This window comes from Sinocyclocheilus rhinocerous, unplaced genomic scaffold (assembly GCF_001515625.1).
Source record: "Sinocyclocheilus rhinocerous isolate Xijiao unplaced genomic scaffold, SAMN03320098_v1.1 scaffold100, whole genome shotgun sequence".
In the NCBI taxonomy this organism is placed as follows: Eukaryota; Metazoa; Chordata; class Actinopteri; order Cypriniformes; family Cyprinidae; genus Sinocyclocheilus; species Sinocyclocheilus rhinocerous.
The window spans coordinates 1,256,933-1,278,988 of NW_015624543.1; the positions used below are offsets into that span (position 1 = coordinate 1,256,933).

The 22,056-nt window shown below is 37.9% G+C and overlaps 1 protein-coding gene across 1 annotated transcript in view; it reads right to left on the reverse strand.

Annotated features, from left to right (window-relative positions):
• The window catches only part of LOC107741949 (contactin-associated protein-like 2), a 204,760-nt gene that overhangs the window by 48,296 nt on the left and 134,408 nt on the right, over positions 1–22,056 (reverse strand). The window contains exon 14 of the mRNA XM_016554763.1: positions 12,058–12,276. Within this exon, the coding sequence (XP_016410249.1) occupies positions 12,058–12,276 (219 nt within the window). The remainder of the gene's footprint in view (positions 1–12,057; positions 12,277–22,056) is intronic.

The window sequence follows — 22,056 nt, forward strand, 5'->3', positions numbered from 1 at the left end:
ACCCCCCTGGTCGTACTATACGTTTGATGGGTTGAAACAAAATGGCAGAAGGTAAAGCTGTTTTTGATGTTTTTCGAAACAACTTTTCAAACATTACAGTTTTTCTCGATTGCTTAAACACTATCACCAGGCTTTTGAACTAAAATTTCAAAACCATAACGCCATTTATCAAAAAGCACACCCATTTCCCTAAACTATAAACACTATTCCCCTGCTTTAACACATGAATCAGATTTGGTGAACTGTTACTGCAAAACTCTACACACAAATCCCTTCATTTCTCATTGCCTAGACCATGTTGTCATTTAGAAAGCACTAGCATTCAATATTGTTCACTCAAGTCAGCATAGCTTGAGCTCAATTAGCACACAGTTACCCACGTGGAAACACTAAGAGTCAAAATTTATCACACACCAATCAGAACCTTCAATAGATAGATAAAAGAGCCCAAGTCAGTTCATTCAGTTTTGGAACAATGGATCCAGAGAGATGTGATTGAAAAGGTCGAGGACACCAGAGAGGAGGAGGAGGAGGAGGAAGAGGATGAGCAAGAGCAGTAAGGAGTGGAGGAAGAGGTGAAGGAAGAGGAAGAGGAGGAGGATGAGGATGAGGGGCAAGGAGACAAGGAGTCTCAGATGAAATTCGTGCCACTAGTTGACCATGTCCTTGTCCATGGTATGACTATGAGGGAGGCTGGGCAATGAGTTCAGCCAAACTTAAGTTGCTTCACCGTCGCCTCGATCATAAGAACCTTCAGGGAGGAAAACAGGTAGGTGTACCTCAGTGTACTCTACTGTAACTTTTGAGTGCTGTACTCTGTTACAACACATGCATCAAATTGCCTTACATACAGATAGAGTTTCTGTCTGCTTCCATTTTGTAAAAAGGATGTTACAGTTACAGTAATCAGTACTTCTATTTTTGTAGGACACAGAGACGATGGAATGGAAGAAGCCTGACTAGACATTTCAGCTGATGCCATGCAGGGGTGGATCAGGCATGCAAGAGGATTTCCCCCCCGCTGCCTAGCTAGGGCCAGTATAGCCTGTGATGTGGACGAGATTCTCTGGCCTGACCCAGAACAAAGACGGGATGCTGAGGAGGAATAATAATTTTTTTTTTTTTACAGTTGTGCTGTGTAGTACATGAATGAATAAAAATGTGCCAATGTATACATTGGTTGTGTCTTTTGTGTTCATGTGAAAAGGTTTTTGAGGGGGAGAACAGCAAGCAACATAACTTACCAGTTTTGGATATATTGTTTTGAATTTATTGCACCAGTGTGTAATACTATGTTGTAGTGTATGTGTTTTTGAAAGCTTGTGTGTGATGTCTGAGGGAAAAGTTTGGTTTTTCAGCAAGAGTGAATGGTTTTGAGTGTAGAGCTTCATTTTGACCTGAAAATAGGATGTTTGGGGAATTGGGTGAGATGTTATGGATTTGTGTTTACTGTTTTGAGAATACGAGGCATAGTTTAAAGAAATGTGTTTAAGCAATCGAGAAAAACTGTAATAAAAGCATAAGTGGCACACCAAAATGACTCAATCATTCTTTTTTCATTGCAGGCTTAACAACAAGCTTGAAAACAAAAGGTTCAATTAGAAACATTAAGTTTCAGCCAGTAGTTGAACCTTCTGGTGGGTTTCATTCATTATGGCATGTACCATTCAATAAAATAGACCTTAGAGAAATTAGACATCATTAGAGTTCCACTTCCAGGAGAAAATAAACATTTGCCACTTGCTCAATGTCTTGTCTGGACATCTTTACATTATACGAAACTGCCCAGTTAAACAGAAATCGTACAATCATTTGCTAGATTAATACTAGATTAATAGTAAATGTCCTGGCAGGATGCATCAATTATTTACTAACGGTGAATAATAAAAACAGACCCACAAGTACAATCCTACTACAATTTATCAAACTGCCAAATGAGGAAAACTTTATCAATTCCTCCAAAGAAATTACATGGATTGGAGTATATATATATACAAGTAATTGCAGTTTGGCTATGCTTTACAGAAAAGGAACAGACAACACATTTTCAAAGTTTTATAAACTCAATTTAACTCAAACTCACATCAACAGTGGAGTTTTAATTGAGCTGGTGACCTGGTTGGCCATTTAATACAAAACAAACTCACTGAATCCTTTGCTAATAAACCTGAGAGCAGAGCTCTTATCATCAAATGCACATTAAATATGCTGTGCTATTTATAATACTTGAAAGACACAATGTCTCATGTTTCAAGGACGAACAGTTCTGCCTCCATCTCTGATGAGCCCTGAATCGGAAATGATTCTTTAATGAAACTGTAATGAATTAGCATATTACATGTATTAGACCATCCCGCCCAGTGGAATATATATATATATATATATATATATATATATATATATATGTTACAAAATATCACAGACAGACAGACAGGTAGTTTCAGGTTACACTAGACTGCTTGTTGGTGTAAATTTGACAAAAAAGTTACCTACTGTCCTGACAGGCCCATGATGCTGGCTTTCCTTTGGAGAACCAATATCACCCAGATGTGCAAGCAATGAAAGAAATAAAAACAACACCAAAAAAACAAAAAACAAACATGCAGTGATGAGAAAACTTAATGCATAATCAAGGCCAGGTTGCAAGGAGAACACAAAAAGAAAATAAATCGCAAGAAGCAACTTGATGGTGGATAGTAAAGAAGCATTAAAGATTCATGCAAACAGTGAATACAGACATATGCATATTATAATACCGTAGACGAATGCAAACGTGTTAGTGGTTCCTAAATCAAAGGTCTGCTTGTTATTTAAGATGAAGTGAATGACAATAAAGAACGAGCAAGCATTTAATCCTCCATTAAATATAACGTGACCACTATAAATGCAAAGCAAATTAAAATAGACACAAGCATCCGTGGGTGAAAGCAAAATATCACAGACAGACAGACAGGTAGTTTCAGGTTACACTAGACTGCTTGTTGGTGTAAATTTGACAAAAAAGTTACCTACTGTCCTGACAGGCCCATGATGCTGGCTTTCCTTTGGAGAACCAATATCACCCAGATGTGCAAGCAATGAAAGAAATAAAAACAACACCAAAAAAAACAAAAAACAAACATGCAGTGATGAGAAAACTTAATGCATAATCAAGGCCAGGTTGCAAGGAGAACACAAAAAGAAAATAAATCGCAAGAAGCAACTTGATGGTGGATAGTAAAGAAGCATTAAAGATTCATGCAAACAGTGAATACAGACATATGCATATTATAATACCGTAGACGAATGCAAACGTGTTAGTGGTTCCTAAATCAAAGGTCTGCTTGTTATTTAAGATGAAGTGAATGACAATAAAGAACGAGCAAGCATTTAATCCTCCATTAAATATAACGTGACCACTATAAATGCAAAGCAAATTAAAATAGACACAAGCATCCGTGGGTGAAAGGAAGTAAAGGGCAATCTGCTTTATCAAAAAATGATGGCATGGGACTAAATGGTCTGAAAAACTGAGCACGGAGCAATTCACAAGCATTGGAGAGGAGGCCAGACAGATGCCTGACAGGTCTGGACAGGTCTAGGGCGCAAAAAGTTGAGTGCCACCGGCATCGCTGCCTCCAACCTCGTTGGATATATGATTATCTTGTGGAGAGCAACTCTCAGTCTTTAGACCCTGACCCTCAGTGGGGAAAACAAACTGGTTTATATCCGCTGAGTGGGCACCCCTGCCCACTCAGCAGATATAAACCAGTTCCTCTGAGCACAGAGCAATTCATAAGCATTGGAGAGGAGGCCAGACAGATGCCTGACAGGTCTGGACAGGTCTAGGGGTGGACCTGTCCAGACCTGTCAGGCATCTGTCTGGCCTCCTCTCCAATGCTTATGAATTGCTCTGTGCTCAGAGGAACTGGTTTATATCTGCTGAGTGGGCAGGGGTGCCCACTCAGCGGATATAAACCAGTTTGTTTTCCCCACTGAGGGTCAGGGTCTAAAGACTGAGAGTTGCTCTCCATGAACAGTCACGCCAACATTTTACATTTCTACTGAAACAACAGACAAGCATTAGACAACCTTTAACATTCATTTGGACTACAAAGCTCATTACACCTAACCCTAGTGTGCGTGATAATGAAATTGACATGCCAGTCCAATATTCTTCAGATCTGTTGAGAATAAGAATGAAATTTTCATCTGCTTCATGGACGAACATGCAAATGAGATCTAGAGAGGGTTATGGCTTGGGCGGTGCAATATATTGGATATTAATCCATGATTTTGCTGGTTGCAGCATCCAACATACTGTCCCTTTAAAGAAATAATTCACCACAAAATAAAAATTTGCAGAAAAATACTGTGTGATACAAACATAAAGCTTTCCACTTCACAAGACGTTAACTGATGGACTGGAGTCATTGTGATGTTTTTCTCAGATGTTTGAAAACTCATTCTGACGGCACCCATTCACTGCAGTGGATCCATTGGTGAGCAAGTGATGCAATGCTAAATTTCTCCAAATCTGTTCTGATGAAGAAACAAACTAATTTAAATCTTGGCTGGCTTGAGGGTGAGTAAATTTGTAGAACATTTTTATTTCTGGGTGAACAATTTCTTTAAAGGGACAGTCAAACTAGACTTTGAGCATGTGAAATTTATTTGGATTAGTTACTGATCCAATATACTAATAGTATCTAATTTAACTTTGGTGGACAAAATGCAGATGGAGTTGGTTAAGATAAGATAAGCTTGATTAATTTCCATGAATTAGTTTACACTATCCATTAAAAACAACAACAACAACAACAACAACAAAAAACACACAACAAAAACAAAGCTGTGCTCATATAAAATTATGGTTACTGTTAAGTTATACTGTTGAATAAACATAAATAATCATTCTTCCTTTAGTTCATTTTAACTTTAGTGAAAAACTAAATGTATAGTAATTTTTCAGATAACAAATTAATAAATTACATAGCATAGTATATTTTATGTCATATAATATAATTATCAAACATTAATAATAATAATAATAATAATAATAATAATACACACCTGTATACTTCCTGTGCTGTAGAATTCTGCTTTAAACCCCAATCAATCAATTTGATATTAATAAATACTTCTTGGAAACTTGGAAATTTTTCCTGACGTCAGGCTTTAAATACACAAGCTAGACAAGCTTTCCAAAAGCTCTCTCAAGAGAGCCACAGGGGTGCATTATCTTCCCCTTTCTTAATGAGTGGCAAAGTCATTTGTTGAAAAGAATCAAAGCACAAAATAGCACAATGAAAGCCCAAAGCCATTCTGTTCAAGAGATAATTGCCTCATGAGTGACACGGCTTGTTCACACTTTTAAAGCCATAAAAATATTCCTTGCTAATGTTAGCATAGCACACAACACCATTATTAGTCAGATTCCCTGCTGTGTCTGAGACATTTTTCAGCCATATTCAGTCAAACCAATTTTCAACTTCCTTTTCTTTAAAGTGGACTTTTTCATACTTCGGAGGCGATCAAGTTCCCCAGGGTTCCATGTCATTAAGTGTAAGTTGTAATAGCTACACCTGCATTTAGGCTGCTGACTATAAATACATTTTCACTTTCAGACACATAGAGCACTGTGCGTGAGAACTGCTGATATTTCAGCAGAAACAGAGAAAAAGAGTGGAAAAGAGATAGAGAGAGAAAAGAGAATAATTAAAATGCAAAATAACAGCGGAGAATGGAGAGATTCAGGAGGAATTGTGTATTTTTTTGAGCACGATTGTTACGTTCCGTAGTGTTTTGGAAGGTTTCTTTCCCATCCTTTTTGCATTTTTTTTCCCTGTCTTCAACTCTCAGATCCTGTGATTGGAGGAGTTCTCTGTCATTCTTCATTGTTGACGTGACGAGGCTTCTTTTAAGGAACCAATCGGAGTCTAACAGGGGGTATAAGGAGTCGGAAGTGACGCTGGACGGGAGCGGCGTTTTTCCTCGGGCTCGCGTTAGTTTGCTGGCTCTGCTGTCCACATGTTAAGTCCGCCAGTTGTGATTGTTGCTGTGAGTTTGTGTTTTTCCAATTATTATGCTGTTCTTAGTGTTGTGTTGTTGTCGATTGTGTTGTGACTTGATTATGTATTCTTCAAAGAGTTTTCTTTTGGACGTTTCCCCGACTCGGAGTTGAGACAAGGTTAATATGTCACGTGACGTACACAAGCAACACGTAGCCTTTCAGATTGTATAAAAACACTAGATTAGGAGTGGGAGCTAACATTTGTAATTTTTGTTTTGATAGATAGCGTAGAGTATGGCATTGATATGCTGAAGAGTTTCTTTTCTTTTTATTTGATTAGATTAGAATTGAGGTTGATTTGAGTTAGTTGGTGTTTTTGTTTTATTAATTTCTTTGATTTAGGTTCCGCTCTCGTCTCACTCTTAAATTGATTTATTTTGGTGTTTGAGTATATTATTTGTAAATGAGTTTTCTTATCTTTTGAACTTCTGTTTTCACTGTAAATTTTTGTAGAGCAATTGGTGGTTTGGTGAAAACCTTTAACTAAAAGTTTATCCATTCATTCTGTGTTCTAGTTTGTTTATTACTTCACACAATTCATTTTCTGGTAACAAACGATTCTCTTATTTTCAATCATTCCTTTTATTAATTTATTACTGTGTTACTTTCCTATACTTCTGGACGCCAATAACATTAACAACTATTAAGGAGTCGTAACATAATTGGGGGCTCGTCCTAAAAGTTTATTCTTTAATGGGAGAGTCGTGTTTTTGTGTTTAATTATTTGATTAAAAAGATAAGAAAATGAGTTGTGGGTTTTGATGCAAACGTTTTGTTCGTGGACAGCGGTAGCTTGTTTGATGGGTAGAGTATCGTTTTATTATGGAGAGTGATAATACTAAGCTTGCTTATGGCGTTTAGTTTGCAGAGTTTTCTTGAGAAACCTTCGTTGGAGGTAATTGAGAAATGTAGAAAAGATGACTTGTTGGTGATAGCTACCCACTATCAGATCCACTATTTGGTCTCACTTATAGAACTAGTATTGCTTGAAGAGTTTAAGCAATGTCTTCCAGAAAGGATGGTGCTGTACCTGAATGAACAGAAAGTAACAACGCTATCACAAGCTGGAGTGTTAGCGGACGAGTATGTGCTTACGCATAAACATGTTTTTCAGTCAATGGGTGTCGAGAAGAATTTCCTGCCGAGAGCTTCTGTAAGTGCTCAGCTGCATAAGCAGAATTCTGAGAAGTTCAAAGAAACTCGTGAATGTTTTTATTGCCATAAAAAAGGACATGTTATTGCTGACTGTTTAACTTTGAAGCATAAGCATCCCACTCTGAAAAAAGAAGTTGCATTTGTTAACTCTATTAATTCATGTACATTTTCTGAGAAGGGTCAGGAAGAGTTGGACCCTACATATTTGCCTTTCCTGTTTAAGGGGTTTGTTTCTTTGACTGGCAGGAAGGAGGATCAGGTGGAAGTTCAGATGCTACGTGACACCGGAGCTGCGCAGTCTTTTATATGTGCTGAGGTGTTACCTTTTTCAGACCAATCGTCAGCTGGATCCAGTAGGTTAGTCCAGAGTTTTAATATGGAAATTTTGAAGGTGCCCATACATCGCATTTATCTCCAGTCTGATTTAGTAACTAATTTGGTGGAGATAGGGGTACGCCCGGTGTTACCGGTGAAAGGTGTGGCTTTCATTTTGGGTAATGATTTAGCTGGAGGGAGGGTGGTACCTTCACTAGAAGTATTGGACTCGCCGCTGAGCCAGGTTAAGACAGACGAGTTGTTTGAGCAATACCCAAGTGCATTTCCTGCATGTGTGGTTACCCGTGCCCAAGCAAAGAAAGAGAATGACTTTTCTTTAGGTGACTCTTTCCTAGGTACAGATGGCGGAGCTGAGGAAGTTGCAGAAACTAAGCTCAGTGATAGTGATAAGGTGAGAGAAGTTATAGTGAGTGATCCAGTGATGTTTACTGTAACTCGTGAAAAACTCATTGAGGCTCAGAGAAATGATTGTTCATTAGAAAAGTGTTTTAAGCTGGTAGGGAATTATGAGTTGGGCAATGTTTCATTCTTGATTAAAGACGATTTGCTGATGAGGAAATGGCATAAAAGTAATTCTACCGATGATGAGTGGAACGTGGTTTATCAAGTAGTAGTGCCTATTAATTTTCGTCAGCAGATTTTGACATTGGCGCATGATCATGTATTATCAGGACATTTGGGGATTACCAAGACTTATAACCGCATTCTTCAACATTTTTTTTGGTACGTACTAAAGCGTGATGTGACATTGTACTGTAAGAGCTGTCATGTTTGCCAATACGCAGGTAAACCTAATCAGGTGATTCCGCCAGCTCCTTTAATTCCAATTCCGGTGTTGGGGGAACCTTTTGAACATGTGATAGTAGACTGTGTGGGGCCTTTGCCAAAGTCTAAGTCGGGTAATCAGTTCTTGCTCACAATTATGTGTACTGCTACCCGGTATCCGGAAGCTATTCCATTACGCAAAATTACAGCCAAAGTGGTTGTTAAAACTTTAGTGAAGTTTTTCACTACTTTTGGCTTACCAAAGGTCATTCAAACAGACCAAGGAACAAATTTTTTATCTAAATTGTGTTCACAAGTTTTTAGGTCACTAAACATTACACACCGTGTGGCTAGTGCTTATCACCCCCAAAGTCAGGGAATGCTGGAGAGATTCCACCAGACACTAAAAGCCATGTTGAGAAAATACTGCATTGAGACAGGAAGCGAGTGGGATGAAGGAGTTCCATTGCTTTTATTTTCAATTCGGGAAACCGTGCAGGAATCTCTCAGGTTCAGTCCATCTGAGTTGGTCTTCGGACACACGGTGAGAGGACCTCTTAAGGTTTTAAAGGAAAGAATGCTAGGCATTGAGGCCGCTGATAAAACAAATGTGCTAGATTACATAAGCAAATTCCATGAAAGACTACAGAAAGCGTGTTCTCTGGCAAGGGAGTCCTTGTGTAAAGCTCAGGGAATAATGAAAAAGCGCTATGATAAAGGGGCTGTGACCAGATCTTTTTTAGTTGGTGATCAAGTTTTGGTCTTGCTTCCCGTTCCTGGATCTGCATTATCTGCACGATTTTCCGGGCCATATGAGATCCTAGAGAAAAAGGGTGAGACCGATTATGTGGTGAGAACTCCTGATAGAAAGCGTCAAAAAGCGTTGGGGACTTTCTTACCGTGGAGAAGGGAAATGACCCTGTTCTTCCAGTAGGAGTAGCGTGTAGGGCCAGTTCAGCTACGGGGCAGCAAGATGATGAATTGGATGTTTTCTTGGAGCCTGAAACGCCATTATTATCTGCCAGATTATCAAACTCCGAAACTCTTGTGAACTTGTCGGCCTTTTTGGCTCATCTTACCATTGACCAAAGGCAGGATATTGTTGAGATTTTTAATAAATTCTCCTCTATCTTAGGTGATGTTCCTACATTGACAAATGTACTGCAACATGATATTAAATTAAGTAACACTCAGTCCATTAAACAACACCCTTATAGGGTTAATACTTTTAAGAGAGCTCTAATAAAACAGGAAACACAGTACCTGTTAGATAAAGGATTGGCGAGGGCCAGTATCAGCCCTTGGAGTTCTTCATGCTTATTGGTGCAGAAATCGGATGGTACTAAACGTTTTTGTACAGATTATCGTCGTGTAAATGAAGTAACGATACCCGATTGCTTTCCGATGCCAAGGATGGAAGATTGTGTGGATAGTGTAGGATCAGCAAAATTTGTCAGTAAACTTGACCTCCTCAAAGGATACTGGCAAGTTCCATTGACCGCTAGAGCATCTGAAATTTCCGCTTTTGTGACACCAGACTGCTTTCTACAGTACAACGTTATGGCGTTTGGACTGCGAAATGCAGCTGCTACATTTCAAAGATTGGTCAATGTAGTGTTTGCTGATGTTCACAATTGTAATGCATATCTGGATGATTTAATTGTCTACTCTCAGAGTTGGCCCGAACATGTGTCGTTATTGGAAACTGTGTTTAAACGTCTGGAGAAAGCATCCTTGACTTTAAACCTCACTAAATGTGAGATCGGCAAGGCAACTGTGACCTATTTAGGTAAACAAGTTGGTCAAGGACAGGTACGACCGGTTTCAGCTAAGATTACAGCAATTAGTGAATTTCCAGTGCCAAAGACCCGACGTGAGTTGCGTAGGTTTTTGGGCATGGCCGGTTACTATAGATGTTTTTGTCGAAATTTTTCTTCTGTGGCTGTTTCTTTAACTACATTACTTAGCCCTTCTGAATCATTTGTATGGTCACCTGAATGTCAAACAGCTTTTGACAATATCAAAGCTTTGTTGTGTAGTGAGCCTGTATTATCCGCTCCTAATTTTTCTGTGGAGTTCAAGTTAGAGGTTGAAGCAAGTGAAGTAGGAGCTGGTGCGGTACTTTTGCAGGAGGATCAGAATGGCATCAACCATCCTATTTGCTACTTCTCAAAGAAGTTTAACAGATGCCAACATAATTATTCAACCATAGAGAAGGAGGCGTTGGCTTTACTGCTAGCACTTCAGCACTTTGAAGTGTATGTTGGTTCCTCCATTCGTCCGGTGATGGTTTACACTGATCATAACCCACTGATTTTTATTTCACGCATGTGTAACCAGAACCGGAGGCTTATGAGATCGTCACTTATTATGCAGAGCTACAACCTTGTGATCAAGTACAAAAAAGGTACAGATAATGTAGTGGCTGATGCCCTGTCTAGAGTCTAGAAATGGAGGGTTATTGCTTGTTTTTTTTGTTGTTTTTTTTTCCGTTTCTCTTTCAAACATGTAACCTGTTTGTCTTTTAAGGGTGAGGGTGTTACGTTCCGTAGTGTTTTGGAAGGTTTCTTTCCCATCCTTTTTGCATTTTTTCCCCCTGTCTTCAACTCTCAGATCCTGTGATTGGAGGAGTTCTCTGTCATTCTTCATTGTTGACGTGACGAAGCTTCTTTTAAGGAACCAATCGGAGTCTAACGGGGGGTATAAGGAGTCGGAAGTGACGCTGGACGGGAGCGGCGTTTTTCCTCGGGCTCGCGTTAGTTTGTTGGCTCTGCTGTCCACATGTTAAGTCCGCCAGTTGTGATTGTTGCTGTGAGTTTGTGTTTTTCCAATTATTATGCTGTTCTTAGTGTTGTGTTGTTGTCGATTGTGTTGTGACTTGATTATGTATTCTTCAAAGAGTTTTCTTTTGGACGTTTCCCCGACTCGGAGTTGAGACAAGGTTAATATGTCACGTGACGTACACAAGCAACACGTAGCCTTTCAGATTGTATAAAAACACTAGATTAGGAGTGGGAGCTAACATTTGTAATTTTTGTTTTGATAGATAGCGTAGAGTATGGCATTGATATGCTGAAGAGTTTCTTTTCTTTTTATTTGATTAGATTAGAATTGAGGTTGATTTGAGTTAGTTGGTGTTTTTGTTTTATTAATTTCTTTGATTTAGGTTCCGCTCTCGTCTCACTCTTAAATTGATTTATTTTGGTGTTTGAGTATATTATTTGTAAATGAGTTTTCTTATCTTTTGAACTTCTGTTTTCACTGTAAATTTTTGTAGAGCAATTGGTGGTTTGGTGAAAACCTTTAACTAAAAGTTTATCCATTCATTCTGTGTTCTAGTTTGTTTATTACTTCACACAATTCATTTTCTGGTAACAAACGATTCTCTTATTTTCAATCATTCCTTTTATTAATTTATTACTGTGTTACTTTCCTATACTTCTGGACGCCAATAACATTAACAACTATTAAGGAGTCGTAACAACGATAATGAAGAAACATCCTTTTTGTCCATCCTAATCAGCAATAGATCTCATCTGCGATCAGATTTTCAAGAGTTGTGCAGTCCATCAATACTATTATGAATGCCTACCAAAGAACAACAGTAATCCAACCTCCAACAATATAACCAAGTATTAGCAGGCTTCAGTACTGTAGGGGTGGGTGTATGGAAAAATGTGTTTGTCTGAAGTCCTCACCCACATGAATCCATATATGGATTCACATGTGGATGTACATGTGGTCCTTACCCACATAAAGCTGGCTGTAGAGCTCCAGGCGTGTGTGTCCCTGTGTAGGAGCAGGTCTGACCTCCTGGTATTTCTGGTCTAGTTGCAGAATTGCCTCTTTCGTGCTCCTCTCTGCACTGACCCGGTGCCACTGGTCATCGTTCAGCAGGGTAGGAGAGTGCACGTTCAGTTCCACCGGCCCGTTTCCTACATCGAACGAAAACGACACCACCGTGGGGGCTATGAAGAGAAACAAACAGACAGAGAGACCGGTCAAACTATTATAATGCCCAGCAGACCCCTGAAACTTTCACCACTTGTTCTTCTGAACAAGATCATGTATAACAAAAAATAAATAAAAATATAAAATAAAAAAAGAATAAACAGATTTGGAGGAATTTAGCATTGCATTACTTACTCACCAATGGCTCCTCTGCAGTGAATGGGTGCCGTCGGAATGAGTGTAGAAACAAACTCATCTACTTCTTGGATGGTTTGAGGGTGAGTAATTATTATTCTTATTCTTATTATTTATTTATTTTAGCAAATTTTAATTTTTGAGTGAACTATTCCTTTAATATGCATTATATTGAAACTGTAATTGGTGGTGAAACATTTTATGCACTTTATAACAGTTATTTTTAACTTACATTTTAACTGGTAAGTAATTAATTCCTTGTTTTTCTATGTGTTAGATTACTTGTCTAAAAAAATACATGAAATGTCAACCACAGGTTGTTCTGCATGTTTTAATTAAATGGCTCATTTAATGTTCATATATTATTGTTTTGCTTAATAATTGTTTTGCAGAACAACAATCCAATGTTGTGACTTAAAATGCAGAATTAACAAACTCATCAGACTGCTTCGCTCAAGCACGCCATTAAAATTCCTCTTAACAGCCCTAAACTGAGTTGGAGAGTGTTTATTCACCATGCTGAATTAATTTTAGGCCACAACACCTTTTAATGAGTCAGTGTTGCATATTCTCCTACATAAACAGTGAAGATTGACAGCTATACTCCTGTAGGAGGAGATGGTATTTATGGCAGGAGAAAGGAGAAGAGGCGCGAGGTGTGTTTGAGCCCTGACTGCTGTGGTATGTCATGTTTAGCTCCAGAGGGCCAGGCCTCTTGGGGTTTAACCCTTGCTAAATCCTGATTTAGAAACATCCTCCTGACACCAGAAATACGTCAGAGCAACAGTGCCATCATCCACCCTCAATCCAATGTTACTGTCTGACACAAACGCTGTAGTGCCATTGTGTTTAAAGACTGTATCCAGAGATAAGCCACAGTCTCATAATTATTCATGACGCCACATGATAATTTCCTAAAACAAGCGCTTCAGATGCTCAGACAGCGAGTTGGTGTCACACTTCGAGACACCTTTGAAATGTTTATGTACAACATGCATTGCATTTATTACAGAAGAGTTTCTAGAGAGGTTGACTGGAGCTCATTTGATAGTCTGATAGTCACCACAAACACCATCTATCCTTATCGAAAGTCTTTTAAGTGTTCAAATCACATATATTTGAGAACCAAAATCATGGGATAAATTACAAAAGTGCATTCAAATATATTTTCAGTGCAGAACACATATATAAACCACTCATTAATGCATTCAATTACAGATACAGTTTCAAAACAGGGACTAAATAGTTTCATTTTCTCATTGTTTCGGTTCAATTTCACAAGCAAATATTTCAAAACAGACCACAATTTGTTAACACAAGTCATATGCACACGGTCCCCTCATTGGTCAGAATGTTATGTTCTGAGGTTTAGCTCAGTTGACTGACATTTTCAGAATTTAATATGAAAATGAGGGCTTTCATGTTTACTATAGCACCAGAGAGGTAAATATTAATTTAAAATGAACAATATGACACATACATGCTAATGTATGTACTGCACAAAGCCAAGAAAAAACAAAGGCCTGCCATTTCGACACTAAAGTGAAATTATTTAAAAAGACAAGTATGTCACTAAATTCACTGGGCTGACCGGCTCTGTTCGGCAGGGGTTACTATGGCTGCACAGATGCTGAAGGCAAGAACTAAATTGGATTTGCTTAGTGTTGGCAGCATAGTGAGCCTGCAGTGATAGTCAGCCACTGCTATTGTCACCATCTTAGGAAGCTAAGAGAAGTGCTGATATGATACCAAATACCTGGCAGCTGCAGGGAGACACACACAGTGGACTGTTCAAACACACCTCATTTCTGCCATTATGATCAGCTTTTTCCTAACAATATCTGCTATTGTGATTGTGAGCTGCCTACAGTTAGTTTTATTTGTTATTTATGCCAAACAATACAAGGAGGTCTGTTTTCTGGTTTCTTTTGGCCGGAGTGGCAGGTGTTCCTGCTGCTCTCAGTAGGGGGTGCTATTTTACTGTACTACATTCTGATGCAGATGTTGCAGGAATTAGGGATAAGTGTTCGACTGGCATCCACAGAGCCACCTGTTCATCTCAAATTCTGAACTGGAGGAGGAGATTTATGACACGATCAGCCAGAACCCTGTGAGCAAAGGTCCAGTGCCATCAGAACAGAGCAACTGAGGTCAATTTTAGCTCAGTTATAAGTTAAAAAGCCCAGTCTTCGTTTAGAATATCTTAGTTTTAACATTTAATAATTCATCTTTTTATGATGGACTTAGTCTTAGTCATAGTCTAAGACTGAAATTCTAGGCCTGGGAGAGGGGCAAAAACAATCTATATACCAAATGAAAAAATAACAAAAAATGATGATGCCATGGTAAATTGGATTTACTATGACCTTCGTAAAACAGTGAGCAAAAGAAAAAAAATAATAGAGCAAAAGAAAAAAAATAATAGAAAACAAAAGTAACAACAAACCTCTCAGAAAACAAAAATGCAGCTCTACTGTAACAACAGTAGATGCTAAATGCTTCAACAGAATTGTTAACTAAAAGAACTAGCCAGTCACAATATGGGGGGGCTTAATAAACACCGAGCCAATCCTTCTTTGAGAATGTTGCAGAGCGTTTGTGAGAGAGAGACAGCAAAAGACAGAGAGAGAGAGAGGAAGAGGGCAGGTCTGGCAGGTGTGTAATTTGGACTAGGGCTGCTCCACCATTGTCAGCCCTCTGATCCCTGTAATTGGATTTCCTGCACTTGGCCAGCCAGCACTGAGCATCAAGAGTCTGCCACTGTTCTTGGGGAGCGTTTTCTCTTGTGTGTGTGCTTGTTTATGTGTGTGGACCACTCCGCAGTCCACAACTGAAGGCATTCAGTGGATCACTGCTCAAGCATTCACTAAACAAAATCAACAAGCCAAACAGCATGGCAGTAAAAAAGTGGGTTTGTGTTTATATGGGTATATTAGATCGCCCGCCAAACCGGCTGAGAGTAGATCTACCAAACCAACAGCAGTTACGGCCAAATGCATTACATGATTCCACATAAATTACTTTTATACAGACGGTGAATGCTAATTTGCATTGTATTCTGGTATCTGCATGTCAGAATGAAATTCTAATGCAATAAACCAGAATTTTCTTTAAATGGGTCTTGAAATGGAGAATCAGAATATTCTTGATATTTATATCAAGTTATACTTGTTTGAGAGATTATCCTACAATGAAACATACTGTAATTTTCAAAAAATATTATTTTCGACCCCTCTGAAAGGCCTGGATTTGAAATCAGGGGAATCATGACGTCACTATTTCCCAAAGAACATTTAAAAGAATAGTTTACCCAAAAATGAACGTTTTTGTCCATATACTATAAAAATGATTTTTTGAAGATGTAAATAAAACAGCATGTTTTTAATCAAATACTGTTTCAGTCTTTCTACTTGAAAATGATTATTTTATTCAGTTTCATTGTTTTACCTGCTATTTGAATTATTTGTGAGATTTACTAACAATTTCTTTACCAATTTTTTTTGTAGTGTACAATGAAAGTCAGTAGGGTCCAAAACAACACTGGATCCCTTTCACTTTCATTGCATGGACAAACAACACAGACATTTTTCAAAATATCTTCTATAGAAAGAAATACATAAATGTTATGAAAGACATGAGGGTGAGTGGATTTAATTTTTGGTTGATCTCTTTTATCCATGTAAGGCAGTCTTATATCCTACACTTTTCCTTCTCTTGCTCATTTTTAATGCAATGCAAAGGATATTTTAGGGGTATGGACCCCGTCAAAGGCTGATGGCTCTCATGCAAGTGGTCAGGTGTTCTGCCGTGATGTGTAGAAATGCAGTGAAGGCTGCCATGACTTATTTTAAACACTGGAGAAAACGAGAGAGTTTTAGAAAAGGCTCCCACTTGCTGTACAATTTAAATGCAGTGAAGCCAAAAAATATCAAATTTTTGGGCACAATTGAGATTTTACCATTCCAATGTGTTAATCCCAAAATATATGCCCATAAAAGAAAGAAACAGAGTCATTTGAATTGGAACATAAAAATATAGAAACTTTTGTAATTAAACACCAGTTAGCTTTGGACAAACTCCAAACACAAAGAGGAGACCGTTAAACCGCATGCATACTGTATGAGTGAATCCAACTGAAAAGCTTGAAAGCACAAAGTATAAAACATTAATTAGTGGAGCTTAATAAATAATTTGAGTATAAAAAAAGTAAAAGTAAAAGTAAAAGGAAAAGGGAGAGTTATAAGCTCAGTTATGCCTTGAAATTAGGCATGAATATTCAATGGTGGTTGATGTCAAGATTTCCTCAGCTGAGATAAGAGACAGAGAGTGTTTGAGATGAAACGGAGCTGAAGCAGCAGATGTGGGCGTCCACCCATCATTCAATCATTCATTGAGAGGCTCTTTACCCTTGGGCTAATGCCAGAGTTACTGTAGGGAGATTGTACTAGATAATGCTAGAAAATGCCAACAGAGGGCACCAGCAGAAAGACAGACAGACTGAGAGAGAGAGAGAGAGAGAGAGAGAGAGAGAGAGAGAGAGAGAGAGTTGATTAATTGTGAATCGAAGGATTTGGTTCAGAGCTCATTGACAGTCAGAACTATAGAGGTGACATTTTAATACACTTTTTGAGGGTGTACCATGCAATAAAGTATTAGAGTATCATGAATGTGTAGTCAATATTGCTATTGTAATAATACATGCTGTTATTTTGAACTTCCTATTCATCAAAGAAAAAAAAAGTATCACGGTTGCTACAAAAACATTGCTTTAAGATTAGGGTTGAAAACACAACAGTTTTCAACAATAATAAGAAATGGTTATTTTACCACAATTAAAATATTACACCAACCTTCTTTAAACAAATATGCATTTACAGTAAAATGTTTAGATGTTTAAGCACAATTAAGTCGCAATAAATTTTTTTTTTTATTCTGTGATGGAACACAAAAAGGACTGAGACTGTAAACTCAGAATCGCAAGAAATGTGCGAGAAAAAGTCACAATTACCCTTTTTATTTTTTATTCCATGGTGAAAACAGGCCTCCATAATTAAATGTTTAATTTATTTAACAAACGTACTGTACTTTATTTAACATTAACTGCTCCATTCTGTTCTCCTTCTGTTCAAGACCATCAGAACAGAACAATTTCAAGGGCATCAGCATGTGTGTTTTACACACACAATAAAAGCTACATTCAGCATGAAAAACATAGTTTTGTTAAATCATTCAACATAATAAAACATAATTACATATAATTTTAGAGCAATCACTAAAATATTTAAGATAAAATGATAAAAACATATTCAAATCAACACTCTAAATAATGCATACAACAGATTTTTAAAAATACTTTTGATTTAGCATGCTGCCCAAAGTCAGAACGCAGAGGGCAGCTGATCTAGATGTATAATTGAAATCAAACTCCCACTCGACTGTAACCCAACGCGGTGCCCTCCACTCATTTCATGCTCTGAGTGGATTTCACTGGGCCTCAGTTTTGAGTCGTAACTGAAGAAAACCAGGCAGGCCAAAATAAGGAAGCAGGATTAGGAGTCAGGGCATAAATCGATGAGACATAATGGAAGGCTAGAAAAAAGGTGCAGAGCTTCAATTTCACAATCTGCTTCTCTGCCTACACACACACACACACACACACACACAACTGGCCCGAACACACTCTTAATCTCACACAGAGGCCTGCAGCCAGGCCTGATTACTCTTTTCAGGAAGGATTCATGCAGAAGGTGAATATCCAGCTTTAGAGAAAAGCTCTGGAGTGTTTACGCTGGGTGCCGCTGTAGATGACCTACCAGTACGGTCGACAAGCTTAGACACAGAAGCTTAGACTCAGACACTGATACACACACAACAATACACATGCACTCTTGAACTTTGTTTTTGCTCTCTTTACTTCACTGTCCTCTCAGGGGCGTAGGAATCATTGTAACTTTCTAAGTTTGACTGCTCTCAACTTTTTGGGAGATAATCGTTGTATTCTAACAGCTTTGTTTTACTTGGCCTCGGTGCTTAGAAGGAAAACTGTAGATGCATATGTAAAACAATGGCTTTACGACTGAATGGCAGTAGCCTGAATGAACACGCAAATGGTAAGTGGTAAATCCGTCTGTGCTCTTTTGAATTGTTTTGAAAAGTAAACATGCTAGATTGATGTTCTTTGATCATTGCACCTAGCATAGTTGTTCTTTAATGCGAGAGCTCATCCCCTAAAATAGCTAGAACCCACTCGGCTTCAATTATTTAAAACTACTGGGTGAATGTTACATCATCTAATTAATATTCATGAGACAGGCTGATGAGGTTTTTAATGTGTCTTCCTCAAATTTTTAGATCAATTCTGCTCTCTCTATTCTCTATAAAACATCAGAAAAATGGTAAAGTGTGTAATTTCTGTGCCACTACTAGGACCAAAGAGTATTGCAATTTCTTTTCTTTTTTGTAATGGCCTGGGACAGGGGCGTAGATTACGCGGGGGACGTGTCCCCCCCACTTTTAATATCACGTTAATTCGTCCCCCGCACTTTTTCGGGCAAGTGTGTTCGCATAGAGGATTTCAAGAGCCGGTGTGAATAAATATAGATTTACATTCAAAGAGACAGGATAGTCTGTGGTTATATTGTAATGTTTTATATATATATATTTTTTTTTAATTGATTTTTTTTATATATAACATTTCTGTCCCCCTCACTTCTGAAATGATGGCTACGCCCCTGGCCTGGGATAACAATATTGACTTCGGGGCGGACTACCTCTTTGGTCAGTAAGATCTTTTTCTTTTTCTTTTTTTTAAAGAAATGAATACCTTTGTTCACCAAGGATGCATTAAATTGATCAAAAGTGACAGTAAAGACATTTATAATGTTACAAAAAAGATTTCTATTTCAAATAAATGTTCTTTCTATTCATCAACAAATCTGTAATACTGAAAAAAGTATTACAGTTTCCACAAAAATATTAAGCAGCACAACTGTTTTCAACATTAATAATAATAAGAAATACTTTTTGAGCATCAAATAGCATATTAAAATGATTTCTAAAGGATCATGTGACACTAATGACTAGAGCAATGGCTGCTCAGCTTTATCGTCACAGGAATAAATTACATTTTAAAATATATTAAAATAGAAAACAGTAATTTTATATTACAATGATATTTCACAATATTACTGTTTTTACTGCATTTTTAAATCAAATAATTGCAGCCTTGGTGAGCATAAGAGACTTTTCAAAAAATAAAATAAAATAATAATTTACTTTGAAGAAATAAAAGCATACATGCAATTAAGACAAATTTTAACATGTATCAATCTATAAAACTAGTAAGTAGCCTAGCTCAGATAATTTGGTTTCAGAGGAATTTGAAGAGAAATGTTCGAGGTCATATATTTAAATCACATGAAACTATATTTAAAAAGTAATATTCTGGCTTTTGATAGCAGACTGCTCAGGTTGTGAATCTGAGAACCAGGAGATTGAGAAAAAGTTTCCATTGAATCTCACGGCTTTCTAGGAGAAATAATTAAATATTTATGTGATCCTATTTGTAATTTTTCTTTCCTACACACCAGCCAGTTCCTCTTTTGCTAATACGCAGAATCTCTAGCTGAGTAAAGCCCCTGAATGAGAGCGGAAAATGGAAAGGCAGCACATCTGTCATGTCGAGACCCTCAGTGATCTCTGGATATAAAAAATAACCTTTTGCTCTCTGGAGGGCTGTGGCACTGCTGGGGCAAAACGAGCAGCAATAAGCGCTAATGATTTCCTGTTTCCTCCATATTCCGATCATGCCAGGCTCATTCAGGGCCACTTTGTATGCATCCGTGCCCTGCTAGCAGCACAAACACTCAGTGCGGTCTTCTCCATGGACAGGCTTGCAGACTTTTACATGTGCTGTATGCATAATGCCCGGCTGGCCGTCTCTCTCCCTGCACTCCTCCATCAAGTGATTGATGTTTTGCTGTCACCAGCCTCTGAGAAAGCACCAAGCGAGTCGCTGTTTTCTCTGCTCGGTCTCACCTGAAGCTTTTTCTTTCTATTTTTATTTAAAAATGGAGTTGAAGAGAACAAGATTTGCTTCTTCTCACAGTCCAAAGGAAGGGTAAAGCAGTAGGGTGTAAAAATAATGGGTTATGTATGGATTGTGGAATGTGTGTAAATGAGAGAGCAGGGAATGTGACGTCCTCTGCCTCACCGTAACCCTCGCGTTCCCTCGTGCCCCTGAGATGAGAACAGGGAGACTGCAGGACGTGTGAATTTGACAAAGGGAGCCACTAAGCAGCTTTCCTTCCCTCCGTGTGCGTCTTCAGAGCCCTTGAGAGATATACCAATGACTGGGGTGACGGCTGGGGAACACACTCCGGGCTCAGGATTGGGTGTGTGTGTGTGTGAGGGTATAAAAACTGAAGAAATGATTTCCTGCTACCCAGAACACAGTATTCCTAAATACTCATCACATAAGGATAATTTTAATATAACTTATTAATCAGTGACAGACATAGAACACAACTATGAGGCACTACACTATCACCAGGGAACCGATAGCCTATTATAATATTTTTGTATGTTTATATTCACTTTCTATTTATGAATACCACATTATTTGAAAATCTCAAGTTCATAAAATATAATATAATATAATTAATATAATATAATATAATATAATATAATAATTAATATTAGGATATTTCAAAATCTCTCATGAAGTATATAATATAATATTAGATTAAAGAATAAAGCTTTTATTTGTCAGTACTAACTGTTGCTTTAGCTCATATCTTTAATAGTTACCAAATTTGTGCTCACAGATTATATTTATAATTTCATTTGATTTGGATGAGACCAAAAGTGGGGACTTGTTTATTTTGTAATCAGTCCATCCATTTTCACCAGGTTGATTCATTCAGGCCAATTTGCAGACTGGTTGTGAACACAATAGATGTGTATTATGACACTGACAGAGCAATCAGCCAATCAGAGCAACATGAAGACATTACTGCTGTGTTTATTTTTTATCCGATGAACACCTCTGAGAAGATATATGAGCGAAATTATTAAAAGGATAGTTCACCCAAAAATGACAATTCTGTCATCATTTACTCACCCTCATGTCGTTCCAAACCTGTATGAGTTGCTTTCTTATGTTGAACATAAAAGAAGATATTTTGAAGGTTGCTGGTAATCAAACAGTTGGTGGTTGCCATTGACTTCCATAGTAGGAAAAAAAATAATATGGAAGTCAATGGCAACCACCAACTGTTTGATTTTGGTGTAAAGGTGTAAAGGGATTATCATTTAGATCCAGAAATAAATTTGAAGTGTATTGTATGTTTGTGTATGCATAAAAATCATTAGCTATTGACTATGTAAATGCTAAATCAGTTTTTTTTCTCCTCTGGCCTTCAGTCTAGGTAAGACTAGAACAATCAACTGGTGCAGAAATGGGAGACAAAGCAAACAACAGCATTTAAAGATTTACACAGACAATACATTACAGAGCGAATAATCATTCTGCAACAATGAACCACTTTAGAAAACATGAAACACCGCATTCAACACAAGATTTATCCGCAATGGTGTATTTT